The 23,429-nt window shown below is 51.3% G+C and overlaps 1 protein-coding gene across 10 annotated transcripts in view; it reads left to right on the top strand.

Annotated features, from left to right (window-relative positions):
- CEP250 (centrosomal protein 250) overlaps window positions 1-11,412 on the top strand; it is a 42,522-nt gene extending 31,110 nt beyond the window's left edge. For 9 of the 10 annotated variants that reach the window (XM_071221768.1, XM_071221766.1, XM_045194640.3 and 6 more), the window contains 8 exons: window positions 524-644; window positions 1,691-1,812; window positions 2,286-4,895; window positions 7,396-7,506; window positions 7,690-7,845; window positions 8,350-8,442; window positions 9,331-9,390; window positions 10,759-11,412. In XM_071221768.1, coding sequence (XP_071077869.1) covers window positions 524-644; window positions 1,691-1,812; window positions 2,286-4,895; window positions 7,396-7,506; window positions 7,690-7,845; window positions 8,350-8,442; window positions 9,331-9,390; window positions 10,759-11,034 — 3,549 coding nt within the window. In that variant the 3' untranslated portion in view covers window positions 11,035-11,412. The remainder of the gene's footprint in view (window positions 1-523; window positions 645-1,690; window positions 1,813-2,285; window positions 4,896-7,395; window positions 7,507-7,689; window positions 7,846-8,349; window positions 8,443-9,330; window positions 9,391-10,758) is intronic. The other variant, XM_071221767.1, reaches the window with a different exon arrangement.
- Window positions 11,413-23,429: the final 12,017 nt, after the last annotated feature.

Below are 23,429 nucleotides of genomic sequence, written 5' to 3'. Positions count from 1 at the left end.
CCGTATGCTGGCCAATCTGAGCTGGGGACACAAGATGCAGAAAGGCCTGACCTCTGCCCTCGAGAAGGCTCATGACACGGCTGAGGAGCCAAGCTGCGTTCTAAGATAAAGCAGAACCGATAGAATGAGCTGGATCGGTAACAGGTGTATATGATGATAGCAGGAGGAAGGGACGATACATTCTGACTTGAGGAAGGTCAGAAGGAAGGAGGAGTGGCCTCTGAGCTAAGCTCTGAAGTAGGAGTTTAGGGAGAGGAGATGTGACCCCGAGCTCAGACTTTAGCAGGAGTTCTGTTCCAAATGACGTAGACGGGACAGAAGGGGAGTCTAGGCTCCATTCAGCTGGAGCAGAGCTTATCATCACTTCAGGAAGCCAAGTGCACACACGTTCAGAGGTAAATAACCCAGCAATTAGGGAGAAGATCCTGGTGGCGGACCCACCAGGAAGGGGGCTTGAGCCCTGGGCTGGGATGGCTTTGGGGGTGGTGAGGAGCCTGAGATGAACCATGCCCTCTCTCCCCAGGATGATCTGAGAGATCAGGCACGGAAGCTGGAGCAGCGTCTGGCTGACAGAGAGGCTGAGAAGAGCCAGGTCCACACAGAGCTGCAGGATCTGCAGAGACAACTCTCCCAGAACCAGGAAGGTGAGAAGTTCAAGGCAGGCAGCGGGCTTTGGAGGGGGCAGAGAGGACAGGCAAGAAGCCCAGAAGGGGCAGGGACAGGCCTAGCAGCCACTGCTTACCCAGAACTGTGAGAACGTACCTAGAGGCATCTCCAAAGGGTTGATGTCCCCATGAACAATTTTCAGCTTTACGTGGCCTTTGAGGGCCATCCTGGCCGAAGGGGTTAGGAGAAACAGATTTGATGAAGTGAGAAGTTGCTGGCGAGGCTTCCATTTTCTCTGTCTGCAGATTTAAAAACTGGCAGCCCAGGGCCAGGACTGTGAGGAAATTATAAAATTCTTTATCTTTTGTCATTTGTCCATGTTACTTATTTTTTTCATCTTCAGCGATGTCCTCAAAAATTATTAACCTTTGACAGCGGGATTATGGCCTGTTTGGGAGGTAGCAGGAGCGGGAAACTGGGGAGAAAGCACCTGTGCCACAGCCAGGGCTCAAAAGGGTAGTGATTACTTGGGAAGAAAAGCAGAGGGGAGGGTCCTAAGGTTCCAGGCTCTACTGTAGAAGAGGACGACCTGGGGGGTGGGTCTGGGCCTTGAAAGTGTCCCAAAGGGTCTCCCTGGGAGCCGTCCACATAGAGCTGGGTTCTGGTGCCTTTTGCAGAAATGGTGGGGAGGCGGGGCAGCCAGCAGAGCAAGCCTGGTCTCTAGGAACCTTGGCAAAATCATAGAGCTGGTGACTGGCAAGGATCTCCAATGTCTTAGCTCAACTCTGTCTGGAATCCAGGGCTGAGGATCTCTGTGTGATCAGGGTGAGGAATTGTTGGGATGATGAATTATGGGGCAGTGCTGGAGCTGGGCAGCAAATACAGACACGACTCTGGAAGCAGCCGGGAGCCCAGACAAACAGGAGCAGCTGGCAGATGGGCAATGTCTCGGAAACTGGATATAATTCTCTCCTTGGCCTTCTTCCCTTTGCTTTTGTTCCCCATTTTCCATCTGCCTCTCCCTCCCTCTTTTCTTCTTCCTACAACCATGGGCCTTGCTCCACTACCTCTCCTCTTCCCAAAGAGAAATCCAAGTGGGAGGAAAAACAGAAGTCCCTGGAGTCTGAGCTGACGGAACTGCACGAAACTGTGGTATCCTTACAGAGCTGCCTACGGCGAGCAGAGCTTCATGGGATGGAAACCCAGGTATAGTGGTACTGGTTCGGGGGAGGGGGATGCTTCAGGAGTGATCCCTCAGGACCCAGGCTCTAGCTCCCAGGTCTATTTTGGTCTGTGATCCTACGCCATCCATATGCAGTACCCAACTTCCTTCAGCAGTGTCTATTTCTCTGGCTGCCCCCACATCCCTGAGGGCCATTATCAAGGCCCCAGTGAATGCTCCTTCAATTATTTTTCTGAATTGAGGTTGAAATTTTTGCCCCTTGCCCTCAAAGCCCAGAGTGGGATGGCTCATTTGCATCAGGCTTTCTCCTCTGGGTGTAGTAGAGCCCTGGGACGTGGTTGGGGTGTTCTTTAATTAGCTTAAGTGGAATGCATGAGTTCTTTTGGTCCAAGTCCCTGGAAATGCTGGTGCTGCAAAGCAAGGAAAGAAGGGCCTGTGTTACAGTGACGGTATCAAGGAAGTATTGTCTAAGGTGGCTGTGCATCTTGTTTTCCAGAATGAGCGAGACTTACTTCAGGCAGCCAAGGAGAACCTGACAGCCCAAGTGCAGCATCTGCAAGCATCTGTCGCAGAAGCCAGGGCTCAGGCGAGTGCTGCCGGGGTCCTAGAAGAAGACCTGCGAACTGCTCGCTCAGCCCTGAAACTGAAAAATGAGGAGGTGGAGAGTGAGCGTGAGAGAGCCCAGGCTCTGCAGGAGCAGGGCGAGCTGAAGGTGGCCCAAGGGAAGGCTCTGCAAGAGAATCTGGCTATCTTGGCCCAGGCCCTGTCTGAAAGAGATGGGGAAGTGGAGGCTTTGCAGGAAAGGATCCAGGAACTGGAGAAGCAGCGGGAAATGCAAAAGGCGGCTTTGGAATTGCTGTCTCTGGACCTAAAGAAGAGGAACCAAGAGGTGGATCTGCAACAGGAACAGATTCAGGAGCTGGAGAGGTGCAGATCTGTTTTGGAGCACCTGCCCATGGCCGTCCAGGAGCGAGAGCAGAAGCTGACTGTGCAGAGGGAACAGATCAGAGAGCTCGAGAAGGATCAAGAGACACAGAGGAATGTCTTGGAGCATCAGCTTCTAGAACTCGAGAAGAAGGACCAGCTGATCGAATCCCAGAAAGGACAGATTCAGGATCTGAAGAAGCAGCTGGTTACGCTGGAGTGCCTGGCCCTGGAACTAGAGGAAAACCATCACAAAATGGAGTGCCAGCAAAAGGCAATTGAGGAGCTGGAGGGCCAGAGGGAAATGCAAAGGGTGGCTCTGACCCACCTTACCCTGGACCTAGAAGAAAGGAGCCAGGAACTGCAGGTGCACCGCAGCCAGATCCAGGAGCTGGAGAGCCACAGCAGCCTTCTGGCAAGGGAGCTGCAGGAGAAGGACCGGGAGGTGAAGTCCCAGCGAGAACAGATCGAGGAGCTGCAGAGGCAGAAAGAGCGTCTGACCCAGGACCTCCAGAGGAGGGACCAGGAGATGGTGCTGCAGAAGGAGAGGATTCAGGTCCTAGAAGATCAGAGGACACTGCAGACCAAGCTCCTCGAGGAGGACCTGGAACAGATCAAGCTGTCCTTGAGAGAGCGAGGCCGGGAGCTGACCTCTCAGAGGCAGCTGATGCAGGAGCGGGCAGAGGAGGGGAAGGGCCAGAGTAAAGCACAGCGAGGGAGCCTGGAGCACCTGAAGCTGATCCTGCGTGATAAGGAGAAGGAGGTGGAGTGCCAGCAGGAGCGCATCCAGGAACTTCAGGAGCACAAGGGCCAGCTGGAGCAGCAGCTCCAGGGCCTCCACAGGAAGGTGGGTGAGACCAGCCTACTCCTGACCCAGCGAGAGCAGGAGATCGAGGTCCTGCAGCAGCACCTGCAGGAAGCCAGGGAACAGGGGGAGCTGAGAGAGCAGTCACTCCAGGGTCAGCTAGAAGAGGCCCAGAGAGCCCTGGCCCAGAGGGACCAGGATCTAGAGTCCCTGCAGCAGCAGCAGCGGCAGGCCCAGGGGCAGGAGGAGAGTGTGAAGGAAGAGGCAAGCGCCCTGCAGAGAGCTCTAGAGCAGGCCTATGTGACACTGAAAGAGCGCCAGGGAGAGCTTGAGAACCACAAGGAACATGTTCGAAGGCTCCAGGAAGAGCTGGAAATGGAGGGACGGCAGGTACAGGCCCTGGAGGAGGTGCTGGGAGACCTGAGGGTGGAGTCTCAGGAGCAGGAGCAGGCTCTGTTGGCCCTGCAGCAGCAGCTTGCGGAGCGGGAGCAGGAACACGAGGCAGAGGCCAGGGCCTTGCAGGACAGCTGTCTGCAGGCAAAGGCGATGCTCAAGGAGCGGGACCAGGAGCTGGAGATCCTGCGGGTAGAGAGCCAGTCCTCCCAGCAGCGGGAGGAGACTGCCCAGGGCCAGGCAGAGGCCCTGCAGGAGGCCCTCAGCAAGGCTCAGGCTGCCCTGCAGGAGAAAGAGCAGCATCTCCTTCGGCAGGCAGAACTGAGCCAAAGCCTGGAGGCCAGCACGTCTACCCTACAGGCTGCCCTGGACTCTTGCCAGGCACAAGCCCGGCAGCTGGAGGAGGTCCTGAGGAAGCGGGAAGGTGAGATCCAGGACCGGGATCTCCGGCACCAGGCGGCCGTGCAGGAGCTGCAGCAGGCACTTGCACAGAGAGATGAAGAACTGAGATGTCACAAGAAGCAGAGGCAGCTACTGGAGAAGTCTCTGGCCCAGAGGCTCCGAGAGGATGCAGTCCAAGAGATGCAGAACCTTGGGTCAGAGAGAGAAGAGGAAGAGATGAGGGGCCTTCACGAGAGCCTCAGGGAGCTCCAGCTGACTCTAGCACAAAAGGAAGAGGAGATCCTGGAGCTGAGGGAGCAAAGGAAGAATCTGGAGGACTCACCCCACAGCCGCAAAGCCTCCCCAGCAGAGGAGCCCTCCACAGAGTTGGACCCTGTAGGACCCAGGCTGCAGCAGGAACTGGAGCGACTGCAGACAGCCCTGAGGCAGACAGAAGCCAGGGAGATCGAGTGGAGGGAGAAGGCACAGGACTTGGCGCTGTCCCTGGCTCAGAGCAAGGCCAGTATCAGCAGTCTGCAGGAGGTGGCCATGTTCCTTCAAGCCTCTGTGCTGGAGCGGGACTCAGAACAGCAGAGGCTGCAGGTGAGTCACTCAGTGGGTCGTCAGGACTGGTGGGCAGAGCCCTGTGGCTGAACTCGGGCTGCCTGCCACCCTGCACTTGTGGCCCCTCAGGGTGTGGGAGAGCTGAGATCATGAGCACCTCAGTGTGAGTGGAATCCAGGTCACTGTGCTAGTCTGTGGGGATGCAAAGAGAATAGGACACCCACAGTCCCTGCCCTCATAGAGCTTCTGGTCTAATGGATAAGCAATTAGAATGCAGCACCTAATGTAATCAGTGCCTCACTGGGGGAGTTCAGTGTGCTCTGAGCATAGTAGAGGGACACCTGACTTCCTGGGGGTGAGTCCCGATCCGCTTCCTGGTAAAAGTGGTGTTTAAGGTTAGATCTGAAGGGACCAGGAAGGAATTAGCCAAGCACAGGACCGGGAGGCACTTTCTGCATAAGACAAAGAACATGAGGCATCTGTGTAGGGAATTCAGGCTCCTGGAACAATAAGGAGGAGTTGGCAAGAGAGGACTGCAGGGGCCCGATCATTCAGGGCTTATAAGTCAAGTTAACGAGGTTGACGACCAGTGGGAAGTGGACGAAGGGTTCAGCAGGGGAGATGAGATCACTTCCTGAGTGACCTCAGGAAGGTCACTCAGGCTGGTGCGTGGAGCAACAGTAGACCTGGGGACACCAACTGGGTGGCTGTACTAGACGTCAGGGGAGAGATGGAGACCAGAGGGAGAAAGTGTGGTTGGAGGCGCCTGGGTGGTGGGCCCACGTGACCACAGGACATCAGAGAGGTGATTGGCTAGGAGGCTCGGGAGTAGAGAAAGGACAGAAAGAAATCAGACCCCAGGTTTCTGCTCACTGAGATGCAGAAAGGCAGGTTTGGGGAATGATGGGTTTGGTTTGGAAATGGAGTGAGGTGCCTATGGGCCATGCAAGGGGAGATGTCCAGCGGGCGGATCTGGGAAGTGATCTGGAGTTAAAGGATGCGACTGAGACCAGAGAGGCGTCGGAGTTGTCAGCAGTTGGGAATAAGTGGGCTCCTCAGTGGAATGGTGAGTGAGGAAGGAAGTGGACCTGAGGGTATAACATTTAACCTCAAGGTCAGGGCCATGTCTTAGTCATCTCTGCACCCCTAGCACTGAGCGCAAGGCCCGCACAGAGCAGGCAGTCAGGAAAACTGGGCTGGCCGTTGGACCAAGGAAGGCATTGTCTCTTTTGCCAAGAGGAACCAAGGCCATTTTTCCTGGGAGATAAGCTCTGCATCCTTGTGCTGAGCCCAGAGAACCCCTTCGTCATCTCAGACACACAGCTCTGCAGGGACTTGGCTTCTGGGAGCTCCCAGTGCTCTGCTCTGGTTAAAGGGCAACATGCAGGGAAGGATTACGTTTATGAACTTTGGAGTCAAGTTCCTGGGTTTGCAATACAGTTCTGCACTTTGTTAGCTGTGTGACCCTAGGTGAGTGCCTTCCTTCTCTAACCATTGGCTTTCTCATGGATAAAATAGGGAATGATGGTACCAGCCCCAGAGTGCCGTTTTATTTATGAAATGAGATAGTATGTACGAAGTGCATAGGAAGGAAGCATTCAGTAAGTGAAACAACTTTCTCATTTCCAGGCCATTCTTATACACAGAAAAAGTAAGGTGTACAGCTGGTCAGGAGGCACTTCTGTCCATGTTGTTGGGTTACTGAGCAGTATTCACTCAATAATGTGGCTCCAGTTGGGGTCTCTCCTGCCACACCCACTCAAGGACGCCTTTCAGAGGCAGCCCTTCCTCGCAGTGGTGCCATTTTTTATTTTAAGTATTTTATGTGCTGGGCATTGTTACTCTCACTTTCTTCCACAACAAGCCTGAGGAGTAGGAACTGTTATTTTCATTTTACAGTTGAAGAATGGCAGTTGAGAGAGGCTGAATAACTTGTCCAAGGTCATACAGCTAGTAAATGGCAGAAGCAGAATTATATCCGAGCAGTCTTTTTACTGTGACGCTCTTCCCTCTCCCCGACAACCTCCCCCCACACGGGCACACTCGCCTTGTCTCTCTTCGTGCCCGTTACCGTTTATGAAACACAGGCGCCCTGGAACAGGTCTGGCACTAGGTTCCGCATTTATCTAAAGGGACGTAACTCCAAAGGTTTGATCTCTGCTTCATTGAGCATGTAGTCATTTTATAGATGAGGAAACTGGGGTTTGGAGAGAGCTCCTGACCATAGTCATCTAGCCAGTAAGCGATGACATAAGACCGGGCTCTGTGTGGCTCCGAGGTCCAAGCTCTCTCCCCAGTGTGCCACGTTATCACTTAGCTTATGGGAGGTCTAAAACGACACAGGCTTCAGTAGTCCTAGCCCACCGTATATCCCTGGGCAGATCCCTCTCTGCTCCTTTGTTTTATCCGCCTGTAAAATGAAGGTTCTGCCCTGGAAAAGCTCAGAGGCTGATGAGAACAGTGACTGAGGGTGGAGGATGGAATGAACCTGGGTGTGAGGTTGCCATGACGTGATTTTGTTCCACACCTGATACCCCAGGATGAGCTGCAGCTCACCAGACAGGCTCTAGAGGAGCGGCTCCACAGCCCCGGCCCGTCCAGCAGAGCAGAACTGGGGCCCAGAGGAGAAGCGGGTGTACTGCTGGGGGAGGTGAGCTGGGGGCCTGGTGGGAACCGATGACCCAAGGGGGAGCTCCTGCCCAGGAGCTTGTCCTCTTCTCTTGGGAATTGTATCCTAAATCCCAGAACTGCCGGTTTGGTCCCTTCACCCCTGTACCTGTTTCCCCACTGGCTACGGGGCTGCCCAGGTGAGATTCACAGTCCTCTCCCACAGGTCTCAGGAGTGGAGGATGAGCCTGGTGCCGGGATGGAGGAGAAGCAGCCATGGGGACAAAGGCTTGAACAGCTACAGCAAGTGGTGGCACAGCTGGAGGTTGACCGGAGCAGGCTGCAGCGCCACAATGTCCAGCTGCGGACCACCTTGGAGCAGGTAACTTCCGTCCTCAGCCCCCTCCTTCAGGGTCCAGGGGGCATGATCCCTACATCTGGTGCAGCCCCCAGAGCAAGGGCTGGTAAACTGCAGCCTGAGGGCCAAATTCAGCCTGCTGCCTACTTCTGAAAATAAAGTTTTATGGGAACACAGCCATGCCCGATCGTTCACGTGTTGTGTACAGCTCCTTGCAGGCCGCAGTAATGGAGCTGAATAGTTGCAACAGAGATCAAGTGGCCCACAAAGCCCCAATTCCACAGAAATGTTTGCTGACCCTTGATCCAGAGGCCTGAGAGGCTGGCCCTGCCTCTGCGGCCCAGGAGCCCTTCCCCGCACTCAGGGTTGTCCCGGCATGTGTTCCCCACAACCAGGAGTCTAGCTTCCCACGACTGCTGGCCCCTTCCACGCAAACCCACACACGCATTGGCCTTCTCTGGAAAAAGGCAGCTCTGCACCAGCCCCAGCGCCAAGCCAAGCCCTGACTTCTCACTTGTACCCTGGCAGGTGGAGCGAGAGCGGAGGAAGCTGAAGAGGGATTTCCTGCGTGCATCGCGGACAGGGGACAGCGAAGCCGCAGCATCGTTGCCCACACTTCAGGTTTACTGCATTTCATTGATTGCAGCCTCAGGAGAGCCATCCTCAGCCACCAGAAATAGCCCTCTGCGGGGCATACCCGAGGCTGCCCTTGCGAGGGGAGACAGCTCCTTCGGCAATCCAGAGAGCCCCCCCTGACTGGGTTTTGCCCCAGCCAGCCCTGCTCAGTCTGTCCCGGACCTAGGAAGGAAGCCCCACATCAGGGGGTGGGGTGGAGTCAAGGCCAGCAGCCCTGCATTCTGAGGAACTCAGCCTTCACCGAGGTCTAATCTTCCTGCTCCCAGAGCCAAGCTTGATAGCAGCTTTGCAGACCGCAGACCTCATTGCCCCTTGAAATAATTGAATTTGCAAGATTAGTGACCATGGTATTTCCTGGGGCCAGAGTCCCTTTTTGGGGTAAGGAGTTTGGGCAGGATTTCCCAAACCAGCTTCTTTTAACTGAGCTATGCCTGTTGGTAGACAGCTCGGCCCCCTGGTGGGCAGACTGTTTCTGGTGGCTGAACATCTCCCAGCTTTCCATCCCCCTTCCTTTAATAAGAGCTTCCCAAGGGCAGGCACCTGGTCTTACTTCCTCTCTGCATCACAGCCCAGGGCTAGCACAGAGCAGTGCATGGTGTTCTCCTGCACATGAAAAGGTGCCTCCCAAACCCACTGCTGTCCACACCTTTCGGAAGCTCAGCGTCAGGTCCCTGTGGCATCACCCGTTGGGCTGGTTTGGGCCTCTCCTTGCCCCAGGGCCAGTGCCCCATAGCACTCAGTCTGAGTTCAGACACTTCTGACCCATCGCCCCTGCCCTGGGCCTCAGGATTGTGGCGAGCCAGCTGAGGGTGCCCACAGAACCCCCAGGGTAGGAAGGCCTCTTCCAACAGGAATGGCATTTGTCTTCCACAGAATGGAAGAGGACAGAAGGGCCCCTTAGAGGCCAAGCACTTGGCTGAACTGCAGAAAGAGGTACGTTCTAGAAGGATATGTTTTCTAAGCCCCCTTTCCCTCCCTTGCACTCTGGCAACTGGCTTTACATCTGCCGTGTGCTTGGCCCATTATGAACCTTCCGCAGGGAGAGCAGAAACAGTTCCCACCTCAGAGAACTTCAGTCTGCGTGGGAGACAAGAAGAACCCGCTTCTAACACCCTCCCATATGGATAGAGCAGGAATGGGGAAGAAAGCATGTTCCCGGCCCCAGACCTTCAGGTTCCTACCCAGGGAGGGAGATGACAGGGAAGAGGACTAAGGAGCAGAAGAGTCTAGGAGCACAGTAGAGCAAGTGGGAGTTTCCCAGCCTCCTCTGCCCTCGCCTGCACCCTTGCAGGCAGGACTGTGGCCGGCACACCAGGCAGAGCAGCCCGGCCCTGGGCCCCGCCGAGTCCTCGGGCTCAGGTCAAGCTGCCGCGCTCAGAGAAACTGTATAGAACTCCTTCTTTCCTCTTAGGCCTCACTAAAGGTTCCCCTGTCTTTCAAGGCTCAGGAGTAAAAAGAACTGTGGAATGTTTACTTCTGAGCCTGTTTTAGAAATCCGTAGTCCCTCCTGGCAGCACCTGACTATACAGCTAGACCTGAGCTATTCCTTTGAATTCATACAAAGCAATCCCTGAGACAGGGCCTGGATTAGGATGAAGCGAGAGAGGCACCTTGGGAGTAGAACTTGGGAGCCCCTAGCTGTCGTCCTGGAGTGCCTTCTTACATTTTGCACCCCAGGAGCCTCTCTCACCCCACACTAGTCCTGCGTGCGCCCTGAGCTCCCAATACTTCACCTCCTGGCAGTCCCAGTATACCCGTCTGAGAGGTGGAGGGCTGGTTAGTCGGGGATTCTCAACCCTGGCTGCACATCAGAACCACCTCGGGGGCCCTGAATAAAATGCTGGTGCCCAGGCTTCGCCCCAGTCTAATGAAGTCAGAATATTTCTCAAAAGCTTCCAAAAAGGACACGATGGAACTTCCTGCAGTGATGAAAATATTCTGTATCTTGGCCGGGATAGCTGTTATGTCAATACACGGGTATGTACATAGTCACATTCATCAAGATGTGCACTCAAACCTGGGCATTTTTACATGTGAGTTATCCCCCAGGAAAGGTGAGGGATAGTCTTGTCGTTCGAGCTCCCTACTTGAGTCTCCTGTGCAGCCAGGGTTGACGATCACTGGATTCTGCGATTCCCAGGGGCCCCTCCCACAAACACTGTAAAGCCTGATCCCGAGGTGTGTAGATGTGATAAACTTGGTTCCAAGCTGGTCTCAAAGCCACAGGAGCAGAGCAGGAAGAGTTGGGACCCATTCAAGACCCTCACCTGCTCTCTCTCTCTTGGTTTTCCTGCCCACCAGGTGGCCCTGCTGAGAGCCCAGCTGGCCTTGGAGCGGAAGCAGAAGCAGGACTATATCGCTCGCTCGGTCCAGACCAGCCGTGAGCTAGTGGGCCTGCACCACAGCCTCTCCCACTCCCTTCTCGCCGTGGCCCAGGCCCCGGAGGCCACTGTCTTGGAGGCTGAGACCCGCAAGCTGGACGAGTCTCTGACTCAAAGTCTGACATCCCCGGGGCCAGTCCTGCTATGCCCCAGTCCCAGCCCCAGTCCCAGCGCTTCACAGGCCACCTCCAGGTAGCGGCCTCAGCCAGGGCAGGATGCAGGCCAGTCCGGGGGCACACAGACCAACAGATGGCTGTAGAGTGGGTCGTGGCTCCTCCACACAGCTGCAGGTTTGCCAAAGGAAAGGTCCAGCTCTGCCATCCAACCTGGGAGCCCCAGGTCAGCTGGCGTTCCTGGGAAGAGGGAAGGAAACCTGCAAGGCTGGGGGAAGGCCCCAACTAGCATGGGGATGAGGCACAGAACTCTTGCCTGGTAGCCTACAGGGTCACCCAGAGGAGTGCCTAGCCCTGGCCAAGGGGCATGTACTGCCTGTCATCTAGAGTTTGTTATCCCAGCCCTTTGCCCTCTTTTTCACCTTCCTTTCAACAATAAACCTCGGATCTTTGCAACTGTTCTCTGCTGCTGTCTCCACCTGTGTTGCTGGGTGGTAGCAGCACCAAGGGCATCTGTGAAGGAAGACTTTGCCAAAGATTCCTGTCAGGTGGCACGAATTTGTGATCAGCCTGCGTTCTGATAGAGAAGGATTCCAGAAGATGCAAAGGAAAGCCCCCGTCCGCAGGGAGCTGGAATCCAGCTGCCAAGGAGGGACAGACATCATCAATGAGTCAGACAGTTCTGCGTGCGGAAGAGAAGTGCTGTAGGAATTCCAGGCACCGAGGAAAGAGGGCCTGAGCGGGAGAGGTGTTGGGAGGGGCGCCCAGCCTACTGGTGAGAAGGCTAGTCTGCCCTCGGCACAGTGCTGGGGCTGGGGCTGGTCGGGTGGGCTGGGAGGTAGATTGGGGAGGGCCTTGGGGTCTAGATCTGGACTCACGGATTAGGAGGAGCCCTTATAAGTCCTTGACTTAAGACATATTCTGGGGCTTCAAAGACACTGAGCTGACCAGTGGCTAAAGTCGGTCTCTGCAGTTCAGAAGGTCAGTCTGGCTTCATTCCCCATTTGCTCTGGGTGAATGTCCATGGGGTGGCCCTTCCTGGGCATAACAGCTGAAACCAACTCCAGTTCCCTGTAGTCCAACCAGGTATCACGCTGGTAAGGAGCGTGGGCAGGGGCAGTGCCTGTCACTTACGGACTGGCCCCCGTGGAGAGAGTCTGGACTGAAGTGTGCGGTTCATAGGCTTAAGACCTGTCATTGGCAACTTCCTAAAAACCTAAAAGAGAACAGTTTTCTTTAAAGAAGCAGGGCATGACCTTCCTCTAGTACTCCAACCGTAATCTGGAATTCCTCTTACCCAAGTCCGAGGATGGAGCCAAGGCCCAGCTAAGAATGTGGAGTTGAGAGCAGCACCCCTATACCCAGACCTACTTACTCGGGGCTTAGGCCCCATCGTGCCCCGTTGCACCACGCAGAGTGGGATTGGAGCTATTCATAGCTGCTGGAGTTTTGTTCCCAAAACCCATGCATGGAACTGAGCCCCAGACACTTAGTAAAAAGATAGTTCAGAATCCCCCAGAGCTAGGTGTGGGGCCCTGGAGATGCTGGCCTAGTTCCTGCCCCTGATCAGATTCTCTGTGGCTCAAAACCCTCCCCTGGCCTTTTCTATGCTAGGACTTCTCAGGGACAGACAAGACTCCTCCCGGTTCCTTCTTTGACCTCCCGCTCTGGTTTTGTAGCTTAGAGGCTGACTGAGGGACACTGTTTTTCACCTTGGAGTTTCTTCTCAGAACTGTTATTGAGAGGTCATAAGCCAAGGCCTTAAGCCCCTCATACCTACTGGAAGTAAGGGAGAGAGCTTGCAGCAGATGAAAGGTGTTTTAGAGGGAGGGGATGCAACTCAGAGCCCAGGACCTCTGGAGATAGGGGGTCCCCAACTCCATCAGGAGCTCAGGGCCCACCTGGGAGCACTGGTCAAACCAGGTAGACACCCTGCCGGTTCTACCGGTTCCGTGGTACCTCTGCAGAGGTGCCTGGTAAGCTACCTCAGAGCCTCTAGCTCTGGGGCCAGCAACAGAGCCTCCAAAAGTACCTGTGGAGGTGGGGATGCCTCACCCACAAAAGCACCAAGGCAATGTTCCGCCAACGTTCAACGTTCAGCAACATTCACCAAGACTTTGCATGCAGGTGTCATCTCAGCCCATGGGACAGGTCCCTTATCAGGCAGCTGGTCAGTTTAGTTGGGTCTTAGGACAGATGACACTTCCAGCTGCACTCCCTCCCACCCACACACAGTACCTCCTACCTTTGGACCCGATAACCACCGACTTGCTCCCAGAGCTGAGGAAAGGAGTAGCTGGGCTCTCTGCAAACGCGCAAGCCTGAAGAGCAGGGGTGATGGTGGGCTGGGGCAGGGCTGTTGGTGTGCCCCAAGCAATGATATCCCTCCATGGATGCGGGCACAGCAGGGCGGGGGCAGGCCCAGCTCTGCTCACCACATTTAGAAATTGGGCAAGGGAGGAAGGAGGAAGAACAAGAGTATGGGGTCTCCAGCCCCGTGCCCTGGGGCCTTGGAATATGTTCCATCCACCCTACTGGGGCCCGAGTGTACCCAGAGCCCGAAGGAAGAGCGGATGGGGAGTGAGGCTTCTCCAGAGAGGGACGGACCGCACTCCCTGGTCCCGCTGACCTCAGTTCATTTACGTCAGCAGCCTTTGTTACCAATGCCACCAGCTCTTTAGATGCCTTCATAGGGCCTGAAGCTTGATGCCAATGGGAGGTCTTGGAGGGAAAAAGCTGAGTGGGTCTGGGGTCAGCAGAGGGAGGTGAGGCTCTGCCAAGGCCTGATAGTGTCCTGAGCACGATGCTCGCCATTCCTAGCACTGGTCATTGGTGTGCAGCAGGGAGAGGGATGAGAATTGCTATTCAGATTTGGTTCTTCTTTAATTACTGGTGGTTGTGGAGGTGAGGGAGCCGGGGAGGCCTTTATTCAGTGCGTTGCTCCCACACCTCCTGTCCTGCTTCCTGTCATCATCTCTGCCGTATCTGAATATTCCAGCCCTGTTGGTCAGATCCGAGAGTCTAAGGCTTGTTGCTGGCCAAAAGTAGTCTTGCATTCCAGCGGGCTGGTTTTCTCACCTTTTACTATTGCATTAGGACTCCACAAGTCATGCCTTTGGATGCTACTGTCTCTCCTGATTAAGGGCCCAACAGCTTGCTGCCCCACCCCAAATAGTGAAGCTTTGCAGATGAGATAGGATGGGCTGGTTGCTGCCCTCTGCCCCTAATCCAGCTTTTCATTCATTTAGCAAATATTCATCAAACCTGTGTGTCACAACGCCCACAACAGGCACTGAAAAGGGTAGCTCATCTTTAGGGGAGAGAGAGCCTGGACGCAGGCACTAGCAGAATGCCTTGGATGCCCAGAGGAGACGCACTGGCCGCTCAGGATGAGGCCAGGGAAAGCATCACAGAACATCTTAGAGGAAGAGGGGGCTTGAGGGCCCTTCCAAAGTGTCTGTCCAGCCGACTGGATGTCCTGGGTGTATGGAGTCCAGGGTGCACCTGCGGGTCCTGGGAGCAATGGTGGGCTCTTGGAGTTGCACCAGCTAGCATCGTTCAGGTTAGACCTTCCCAACCAAAGAGCAGAAACATCGGGCACAGGAAAGCATCAAGGCTGCTCACAACCTAAAACCCATCATTATGGCTCCATTCCTGTCCTAAGCGCAAGTGGCAGGCTGACTGAGGCACCAAGTGCTGGGGAAAGTAGGAGCTGCAATCGCAGGCTCCACCACATCTCACGGCCCTGGGAGCCTCCCCACTTCCTCAGCCCTCCTCACCACTCCTCCTTCCAACACTTCACCTCTTGTCTCCACAGCTACCTGCTGTGCCGTACAGGGTGCTCTGCTGAGGAGGCTGAGAGGAGGAAGGGGAGGGGTGGCATCTGGTTTGTCCTGTGACCTCCCTGGAGAAAGGGTGGATGCCCAATGGGGTCCTTCATGCCAGCCCCATTATATCAGGGACCCTGCCCCACAAGTCACAGTGTGAGTTCCTGTATGTCGGCTTTGTGGATTAGACCGCTTCCGCCTTGGCATTCAGCCCAAGGTCCAGCTGGTAAGGGAGGACTTGGAAATCAAGTATAATGGAGACAGGAATGAAAAGGACAAGAATATGTACCGAGGCTGATGAGGTGGCTTTGAGAGGAATGCCATCTACTCCCAATGCAGGGCTGTTGAGCATGAAGCAGGGAAGGGAAAGCAAGAGACTTCCGTCCCTCTTGAGAACAAAATCTATGCAAAAACTTTGTAATGTGGTTAAAAGTAAACATCTACCCAACCAAACTTTTTTTGGTCGATTTTCTTTTTATTTATTTCAAACGAAACAGTTGCATGCACATGGTTTAAAAATTAAATAGAAAAGGCAGCAGCGATTTCCCACCCATTCTTTTCCAACCTCTCTCCTGTCTTTATAGTGGCTAACTTCAGTCCTCTGAACAATGTGTGCATAAAGCCGTAATGGGTCCAGCATCTGGGACAAGGCGGTGCTGCGCAGCTTCACTGGCCACACGTCTGGGGATTCTTGGGATCTGGCTCCTAGCCTGAAAGCAAGTTCACCTTAGTGCCCTTGGGGAGGTGGTAAATGTGCTCTCAGTTGTAAGAGGGATGTTTGCATTTTGTTAGGTTCTGTGTGTTTGTTGGATGTAGTAGATACTTGTTTTGGGTATAATTAACTGTGGCTATTAGGTTATCTTGAACTACTGTTTCTACCAAGAAGGCAGGATAAATGCTCCCCCTCCAGCTGATGCACTAAGTCTCCTCCAATGAGTTGTTTTTATTTCTCTTTGAGTATCATTATATCAAGGATTTTTATATATTCACTGTGATTCTATCATGACAGTTGATACTTGTGATGCTCAAAATGTCCCATGTTTAATGTTCAAGTTGGCCTTGTACTTTTCTTGTCCAGATCTGGAATCTTTTAGCGGAAAAAAATATTTAGAAAATAAAATCCTGAGTACCAGGATTGACCATTGTTACTGGGATGTTATGATGTTTAAACTATTTAGATGACAGAGCAGAAAGTATTCTTTGAAAATTGTAAGTTCAAGGTGGTGATGGTTACACAGCAATATGAATGTACTTAATGCTACAGAACTATGTGATTTAAAATGGTTCAGATGGCTAAAGCAGCTCAACCTGGCTGGTGTGGCTCAGTGGCCTGAATGCCAGTCTGCAAACCAAAGGGTCGCTGGTTCAATTCCCAGTCAGGGCACATGCCTGGGTTGCAAGCCAGGTCACCGGTAGGGGGCACGTGAGAAGCAACCACACTTTGATGTTTCTCTCCCTCTCTTTCTCCCTCCCTTCCCTTCTGTCTAATAATAAATAAAATATTTTTTAAGTGGCTAGAGCAACTCATCTGAAAATTTATATGAAACCACAAAAGATCCCAAATAGCCAAAGAAATCTTGAAAATGGGAGATATCCTATGTCCTGATTTCAAACTATACTACAAAGCTATAATAATCAAAACAGTATGGTAATGACATAAAAACATATATAGATCACTAGAATAGAATAGAATGCCAAGAAATAAATCTTCACTTATATGGTCAATTAATCTTCAATAAAGGATACAAGAATGTACAATAGGACACCCTTTTCAATAAGTGGTGTTGGGAAAATTGGACAGATACATGCAAGAAAGAAAGAGGACCATAGTTTCATAGTTTTACTATACTATGTGCAAAAAAATCCCAAAAAACAAACAAAAAAAACCCTCCAAATGGATTAAAGACTTAAAGTCAGACCTGAAACCATAAAACTCCTAAAAGAAAACATAGGCAGTAAATTCTTTTACGTCAGTCTTAGCAATATCTTTTTGGCTATGTCTCTCTCTTTGGGCAACAGCAACAAAAGCAAAAATAATGGGACCATATCAGACTAAAAGTTTTTGTACAGCAAGGAAAACCACCAACAAAACAAAAAGACAACCTACTGAATGGGAAAAGATATCTGATAACGGATTAATATCCAAAATATATAAGGAACGCCTTATACCAAAAAAACAAATGAGCCAGTTTAAAAATGGGCAGAAGGCCTGAATAAACATTTCTCTTTTTTTTTAAGATTTTAAAAAAGATTTTATTTATTTATTTTTAGAGAGTGGGAAAGGGAGGGAGAAAGACTGTGAGAGAAACATCAATTGGTTGCCTCTCACACACCCCTAGCTGGGCAACCCAGGCATGTGTACTGACCAGGAATTGAACCCACAACCTTCTGGTTGGCAGGCTGGCACTCAATCCACTGAGCCACACCAGCTAAGGCTGAATAAACATTTCTCAAAGAAAACATAGAGATAGCAATAGGCATATGAAAAGGAGCTCAATATCTCTAATTATCAGAGAAATGCAAATCTAAACCACAATATTACCTCACACATGTCAGGCTATCATCAAAAAATCAAATAAGTGCTGGTGAGGACACAGAGAAAAAGGTACACTGTTGATGGGATTGCAAATTGGTGCAACCACTGTGGAAAACAGTATGGAGATTCCTCAAAAAGTTAAAAATAGATCTGCCATGTGACCCAGTGATACCACTTCTGGGTACTTATCTGAAGAAAACAAAAACACAATTCAAAAAAATGCAAGCATCCCTATGTTCATTGCAGCATTACTTACGATAGCCAAGATATGGAAGGCACCCAAGTGCCCGTCAGTAGATGAGTGGACAGAAAAGATGCGGTGTGTATGTAGTGCATTACTACTTAGCAGTGAAAAGAATGAGATCTTCCCTTTGTGAAAACATGGATGGAGCTCGAGGGTATTAGGTTCCGTGAAATAGGTCAGACAGAGAAAGACAAGTACATGATTTCACTTATATGTGGAATCTAAAAATAAATAAACAAAACAGACAGACCCAGAGACAGAGAGTAAGCTGATGGTTGCCAAAGGGGAGACGGGTGGGGAGAGGGGTTACAGATAAATAAAATGGTTAAAAAGGTAAATTTTGTGTATATTTTACCACAGTAACAGTATTTTTAAAGTTGAGTGAATACTGATATTTGAAGTTGCTGTCACAGGATTTTTACTATACCTATTTGATTGTGTATTTGGTTCCTAATAGTATTGGTGTAATTACTTATTTCCTTTATTTCATGATGTGTATTATATAGCTTTAAAAATAATACCAATAGTATAATAAATCTATTGAGCGAAATTAAAAATTTCTTAGTAGTTCTTTCTGCCCACAGAATTATCTCCTACGAAAGATATACAGCATATTGAGTTCTAAGAGAACTCAAAAAAATTTTTCCTCTGGTGCTTATGCTATCAATCCGATGTGCTGTTAGGTCCATTTGATTTGTCTTCAACCTTAGGGTTTGCTTCTTCCCCTTTTTCATTTAATTTTATTTTGTGATATGGTCAATATATACACGGGTCACACGGTGGTGTGTTTGCCAGTGAGAAGCTGGAACAGAATGCACCCTCTAAGGCCACAGGAATCCAAGGCGAGACAGAAGCTAGGGTTTTATTGGGTAGCAGAGTGATCTCCATCCAGGGTGCTCCTGAAGCCCCAGGGCCTCTCCGGCGCTCCAAGGACCCCTTGACTGCCCGCCAGCCTCCCGCTGCCTCCAGTGGTTTAATAGGCTGAGAACCAGTTCAACTGTAGACAGCAACCTTCCCCTCACACTGCAAGTTAAAGATGATCTCTCTTTCTCTTTCGAAACTGTGCATATCGCTTGTGAACCGATGTTTATCATCCCAGTAATGGGACCACTTCAGGAAATGGTCTGTTCCAAAACCAAACAAAGACACCTGGGAGAGAGGATAAGACAGGAGAGAGCCATGGGGTGGCAGGCTAGATCCGGTCCTGCATCGTGCCCACCTACCTTTCCTTCAGCAAACACTCACTGAACAGAGAGTGCGACAGGCATCTTCTTGGAGCTGGGGATAAAACAGGGCTCCCCTTCTCCAGGGAAGACAGACTCTGAACACACAGAGTGACCCCAGAGCCCAGAAAAAAAAAGAGCATCAACTAGCAGCTCCTCCTCATATTGGAGGGAGAGAGAGGATTCCCCAAGGAGACAAGAGAAGGGCATTCTGGGCAGAGGGAACAGTGAGTGAGAAGGCACCAGGCAGTTGGTGTGTTTGGGGAATGCCAACGAGCCCAGAGTGTGAGCCTGGGAGAGAGGAGGGGAGAGAAGGGTCGGATCATGCAGGGTCCTGAAAGCCAGGCAGAAAACTTTAGACTTAACCTAAAGTCCCTGAGAAAAATAGACATTATTTATTTTTTTTGGTGGCAGAGGGATGAAAGTCTGTGAGTTGCACAAGATATCTCGCCTGGTCACAGGTGTGCAAGGCATAAAGCAAAGCCATGAGTCCCGAAGATGGAGAATAGTCTCCGTTGAATGGCTGTAAGTTCAGCCAACGTTCTTGCACATACTTGAGGAAGGTGAGGCTGATGATGGAGACCTGGGGAAAACGGAGGAATGCTGGCCTGCGCTCCACCTCGTGGCTGCCTGCAGCCACAGTGTCCTCCTACTCCTTCCCTTTTTCCCTTCTGGGTCCCTCACCTTGTCTTCGCTCTGACCACTTCCACTGGGGAGCTGGGGTATTTGAAATCTAAAAAAGGATTGGGAGGGGGTAGTGTCAGAGTCACTGACACAGCAGTCCCACGCTTACATAAGCCCTAGGGGTGCCCAAGTATCCAACAAGGGTCTCTCTGGCGTCCCTGCTGTCACCCCCTACAAGGCCCCCCTGCCACCACACCCAGGGTTTCTCGGCTTCCAGAAGTAATCCTGGTTCTCCAGTGCTTTCATGAACCAGTCCAGGCCAGATGCATTTAAAGGGAGCAGCAGCAGTTGGGTGCCAGGATCCCGAGTGCTGGCTATGTCGGGGTACATGATGCGAACGGTGGTCACGTTCTCCACGTCCATCTCAAAGCCTTGGACAGGGGCCTGGTTCATCCTGGGAAGAAGGGCAGGATGGACTTAGGGGGAGGCGGAGGATCTGGCCTGACCGTCCTGGTCTCCTCCTCCTACCCTGCACCCACCTGAGGACCATGTCGTGCTGATTAATCCTGGAGCCAAGGCCAGAGCCCCGAAGGAATCTTGAGTTTCCCACCACTGCGCAGGTCAGGCAGCTGGACCCCCCACGGCCCAGGGAGGGGCTGGGAGACATTTTAATCGGCTGCTGCTTCTGATTCTCAAACTCCTTCTTTGACTTCATGCCCTGAAGTTCATAGCATCAGAGGGAGGAATTTAAGGGCTTATTCTAGATTCCCACTACCTGTGAAAGAAGGTTAGAGCCTGGGCCACGAAGGGAGGGATAGCCAGGGCCTGGGGTCAGGGACTGGGGTTGGACAGAGACCAAGACTGTGCACTGACCAACCACAATATCAGAGCATCGGGGGACATGGGCTCCTCTGACAGCAGGGGCTCAATGGCCCTTTCGAAGCTTCTGTCAAACCAGGCAGAGTCTCCGGCAGTGTGGAGGCAGGGGGAGCACTTGCGGATCTTGGACGCACACGTACACTTTCTGAAAGTGTCGCTTGGGCATTTGCAGGCCCTCGGGTGCATTCTGGCCTTTTCACTGAGGCCATTCTGACTAGACTCCCAGCCCAGGAAGAAGGCCGTCAACCACAACATAAGCATACAGGCAGCCACCAGACTCAGCTTCCTGTATAGAGCCTTCATCTGTGGCCCCGACGATGGTACCTCAGGAGATAGTAGACTGGCTCTGAAACCTGGTTGGGAAGGAGGAGTGGCTGGGGTCAACAGACATCCCCAGCGGCCCCGTCCTGTGGCTCCCCAACCTCCCCCTGAAATCTCACCTCTTGCCTCCCCAGCCAACTGCCAACCACTAACAGAAACTCTGCCAAGGTCTGAGGCGTGAGGCTGAAAGGACAGGAGAGGTGACACTTGTGTCCTGTGGTCTCCTAGGGGAGTCCGATGCCCAGAGAGGTCTTTCGTGCCTGCCCAGTTATGTCAGGGACCTCATCACAGAGACCACACTGTGACCTCCTCTATGTGGGCTGTTGGCACGGCAGCCTCCACTTTGGCATTCAGCCCAGAGCCAGCTGACATGGGAAGCTTGGAAGTCGGTGTCAGAGGGTCGGAGGGCGAGGAGGGAGCCACTGTGGGACAAGTCTGGTGTGGGTGTGCGGGAGACATCATGGGGAAACGCAGGGCTGCTTGGAACCTCTTGGGTCAGAGAGAATTTATCATATTGGTATATTCAACCTGTAGAACCTCTCAGGGGTTGAATTTCTTTTCTTTTTGAAAATTATGACCGAGGTAAATACATGAAAATAGTTCCCCCTCCAAAAAAAAATTGTATCGTCTGGAAATGTTTTTAAAGGGGAGCAGCAGCCTGCTCTCTCTCCTTCACTCCTCCTTCCCTAAGGCATCTCTTCATGGGCCTCCCCTTCTGACCCTTCTTCTGGCATTTGCTTCCATATCTCTAAGTGCTTATCCCGCTGGTGCATATAAACAGACTACCTGCCCTATATGACCATGTCATTATGCTTAGTAACGAACGGTCACTCGGTCACTTTGTGGACCCTAACCTGTATTTCCCATCTTGTCACGTCAAGACAAGGTATCTTTTTTTTTCAGTCCTCACCTGAGGACATGTTTACTGATTCATCGATGTGAGAAAAACATTGATTGGTGGCCTCCTGTACGTGCCCTAATCGAGGTACGTGCCCTGACTGGGGATCAAACCCTAAACCTTTTTGGTGTACGGGATGACTCTCTAAGTGTGCCACCCAGCCAGGGCAAGGCAAGGTTTCTTGAAGCCCTTTCTCTAAATTGAGGGTATTGAGTCTATACACTTCTATTTGTCCGTTGTTTCCCCTTCACATTTCCCACTACCGGTATTTTGAACTTTGACGTCGTCGAGGATAACACTTACATTCTGTTATGGAATCATCCTGTTGCATGAAGTGTTCAGGCGCCCAATCAGATAAGTGAGTCTCTGTCATCTTCAACACAGTGTGCCCACATTTTCATGGGTATCAGCACATAAAAAAAAAAAAGGATTCTATGTGGGGAAATATTTAGACCAGCCTTGGTCTAAAGATATCTTACACATACATCGAATGGAAATAAGTTAAACTGCTATACGTAACTATAAGACAACCTGAAAAATGCTGTGTTTTCTCAGGGGAAAAAAGATGGGTTTGCCTAACATCCAGCCATTCTCTGCTCTGTTACCCTCCCTGCTTCCACACTTGCCTTATTCTAAGTCTATTCTCAACGTTAATTCTTGTTCAAAAGAGATCAGACTGGCAAGCTGGTGACTTCTGAGTATTTCTCTGAGATATATTTGTTTTTAACTTCCAACTGAGTTAGTGTCAACATGTAATAAACTTTTTGACAAATGAGGATATTGTTACATTTTTCTGCAAAATGAACCATTCTAATGGGCTGGGGTGAGGTTTTTTTTTTCAGTCTCTTAATGTAATTTCCTGGTTTCCCCTCAAAAACATTAGGTTACTGCTTGTCTATAAAATTAAAACGGCTTTGTATAGTCCTGACTGGTGTGGCTGGTGTGTTGGTTGGGGGTCATCCTGCAAAGCAAAAGTTTGCAAGTTCGATTCCTGGTCAGTCAGCCCTGGTCTCTGGTTGGGGGAGTTCAAGAGGCAACTGACTGATGTTTCTCTCCCTCTTTTTCTCCTTCCCTTACCCTCTTTCTAAAAACAAGTAAAGAATTTTTTTAATTAAAAATAAAAATTAAATTAAAAATGCTCTCTATATGAATATATTGTACTTTTCTCTTTCTCAATGCCATTTTCCAGTTTTGTTGAGATGTCATCGTTATATAACAGTGTATTAGTGTAGTTCTCATGTACAACATAACAATTTGATATGTCTATGTTGTGAAATAATCACCACAATAAGTTTAGTTAACATCCATCACTTCACAAACTTATACATTTTTCTTCTGATGAGAACTTTTAAGATTACTTTCTCAGCAACCTTTATTTATATTTTAAAAGATTTTTATTTATTTATTTTTACAGAGGGAAAAGGCGGGAGAAAGAGAGGGAGAGAAACATCGGTGTATGGTTGCCTCTCGCGCACCCCCTACTGGGGACCTGATCCACAACCCAGGCATGTGCCCTGACTGGGAATCGAATCAGCGACCCTTTGGTCCATAGGCCAGCACTCAATCCACTGAGCCACATCAGTCAGGGTCCTCGCTCAGCAGCTTTTAAATATACACGCAGTACACTACTGTTAACTATAGTCACCACACTGAACGTCACATCCTCAAGACTTATAACTGGAAGTTTGTGCCTTTTGGTCACCTTCACCCTTTCCCTCAACACCTTACCTCTGCCAACCACCAATCCGTTCTCTGTTTCTATGAGTTTGGTTTTTGTTAGATTCTACGTGTAAGATCATATGGTATTTGTCTTTCTCATCTGACTTATTTCACTTAGCAGAATGCCCTCGGCATCCACCCATGTTGTTGCAAACAACAGGATTTCCTTCTTTCTTATGGCTGAATAATATTTGTATATAGGATTAT

The sequence above is a fragment of the Desmodus rotundus genome, chromosome 6 (genome assembly GCF_022682495.2).
Source record: "Desmodus rotundus isolate HL8 chromosome 6, HLdesRot8A.1, whole genome shotgun sequence".
In the NCBI taxonomy this organism is placed as follows: domain Eukaryota; kingdom Metazoa; phylum Chordata; class Mammalia; order Chiroptera; family Phyllostomidae; genus Desmodus; species Desmodus rotundus.
Note: the sequence above shows the minus strand (reverse complement) of the source record. Positions and strands in the feature narration are given on the sequence as shown.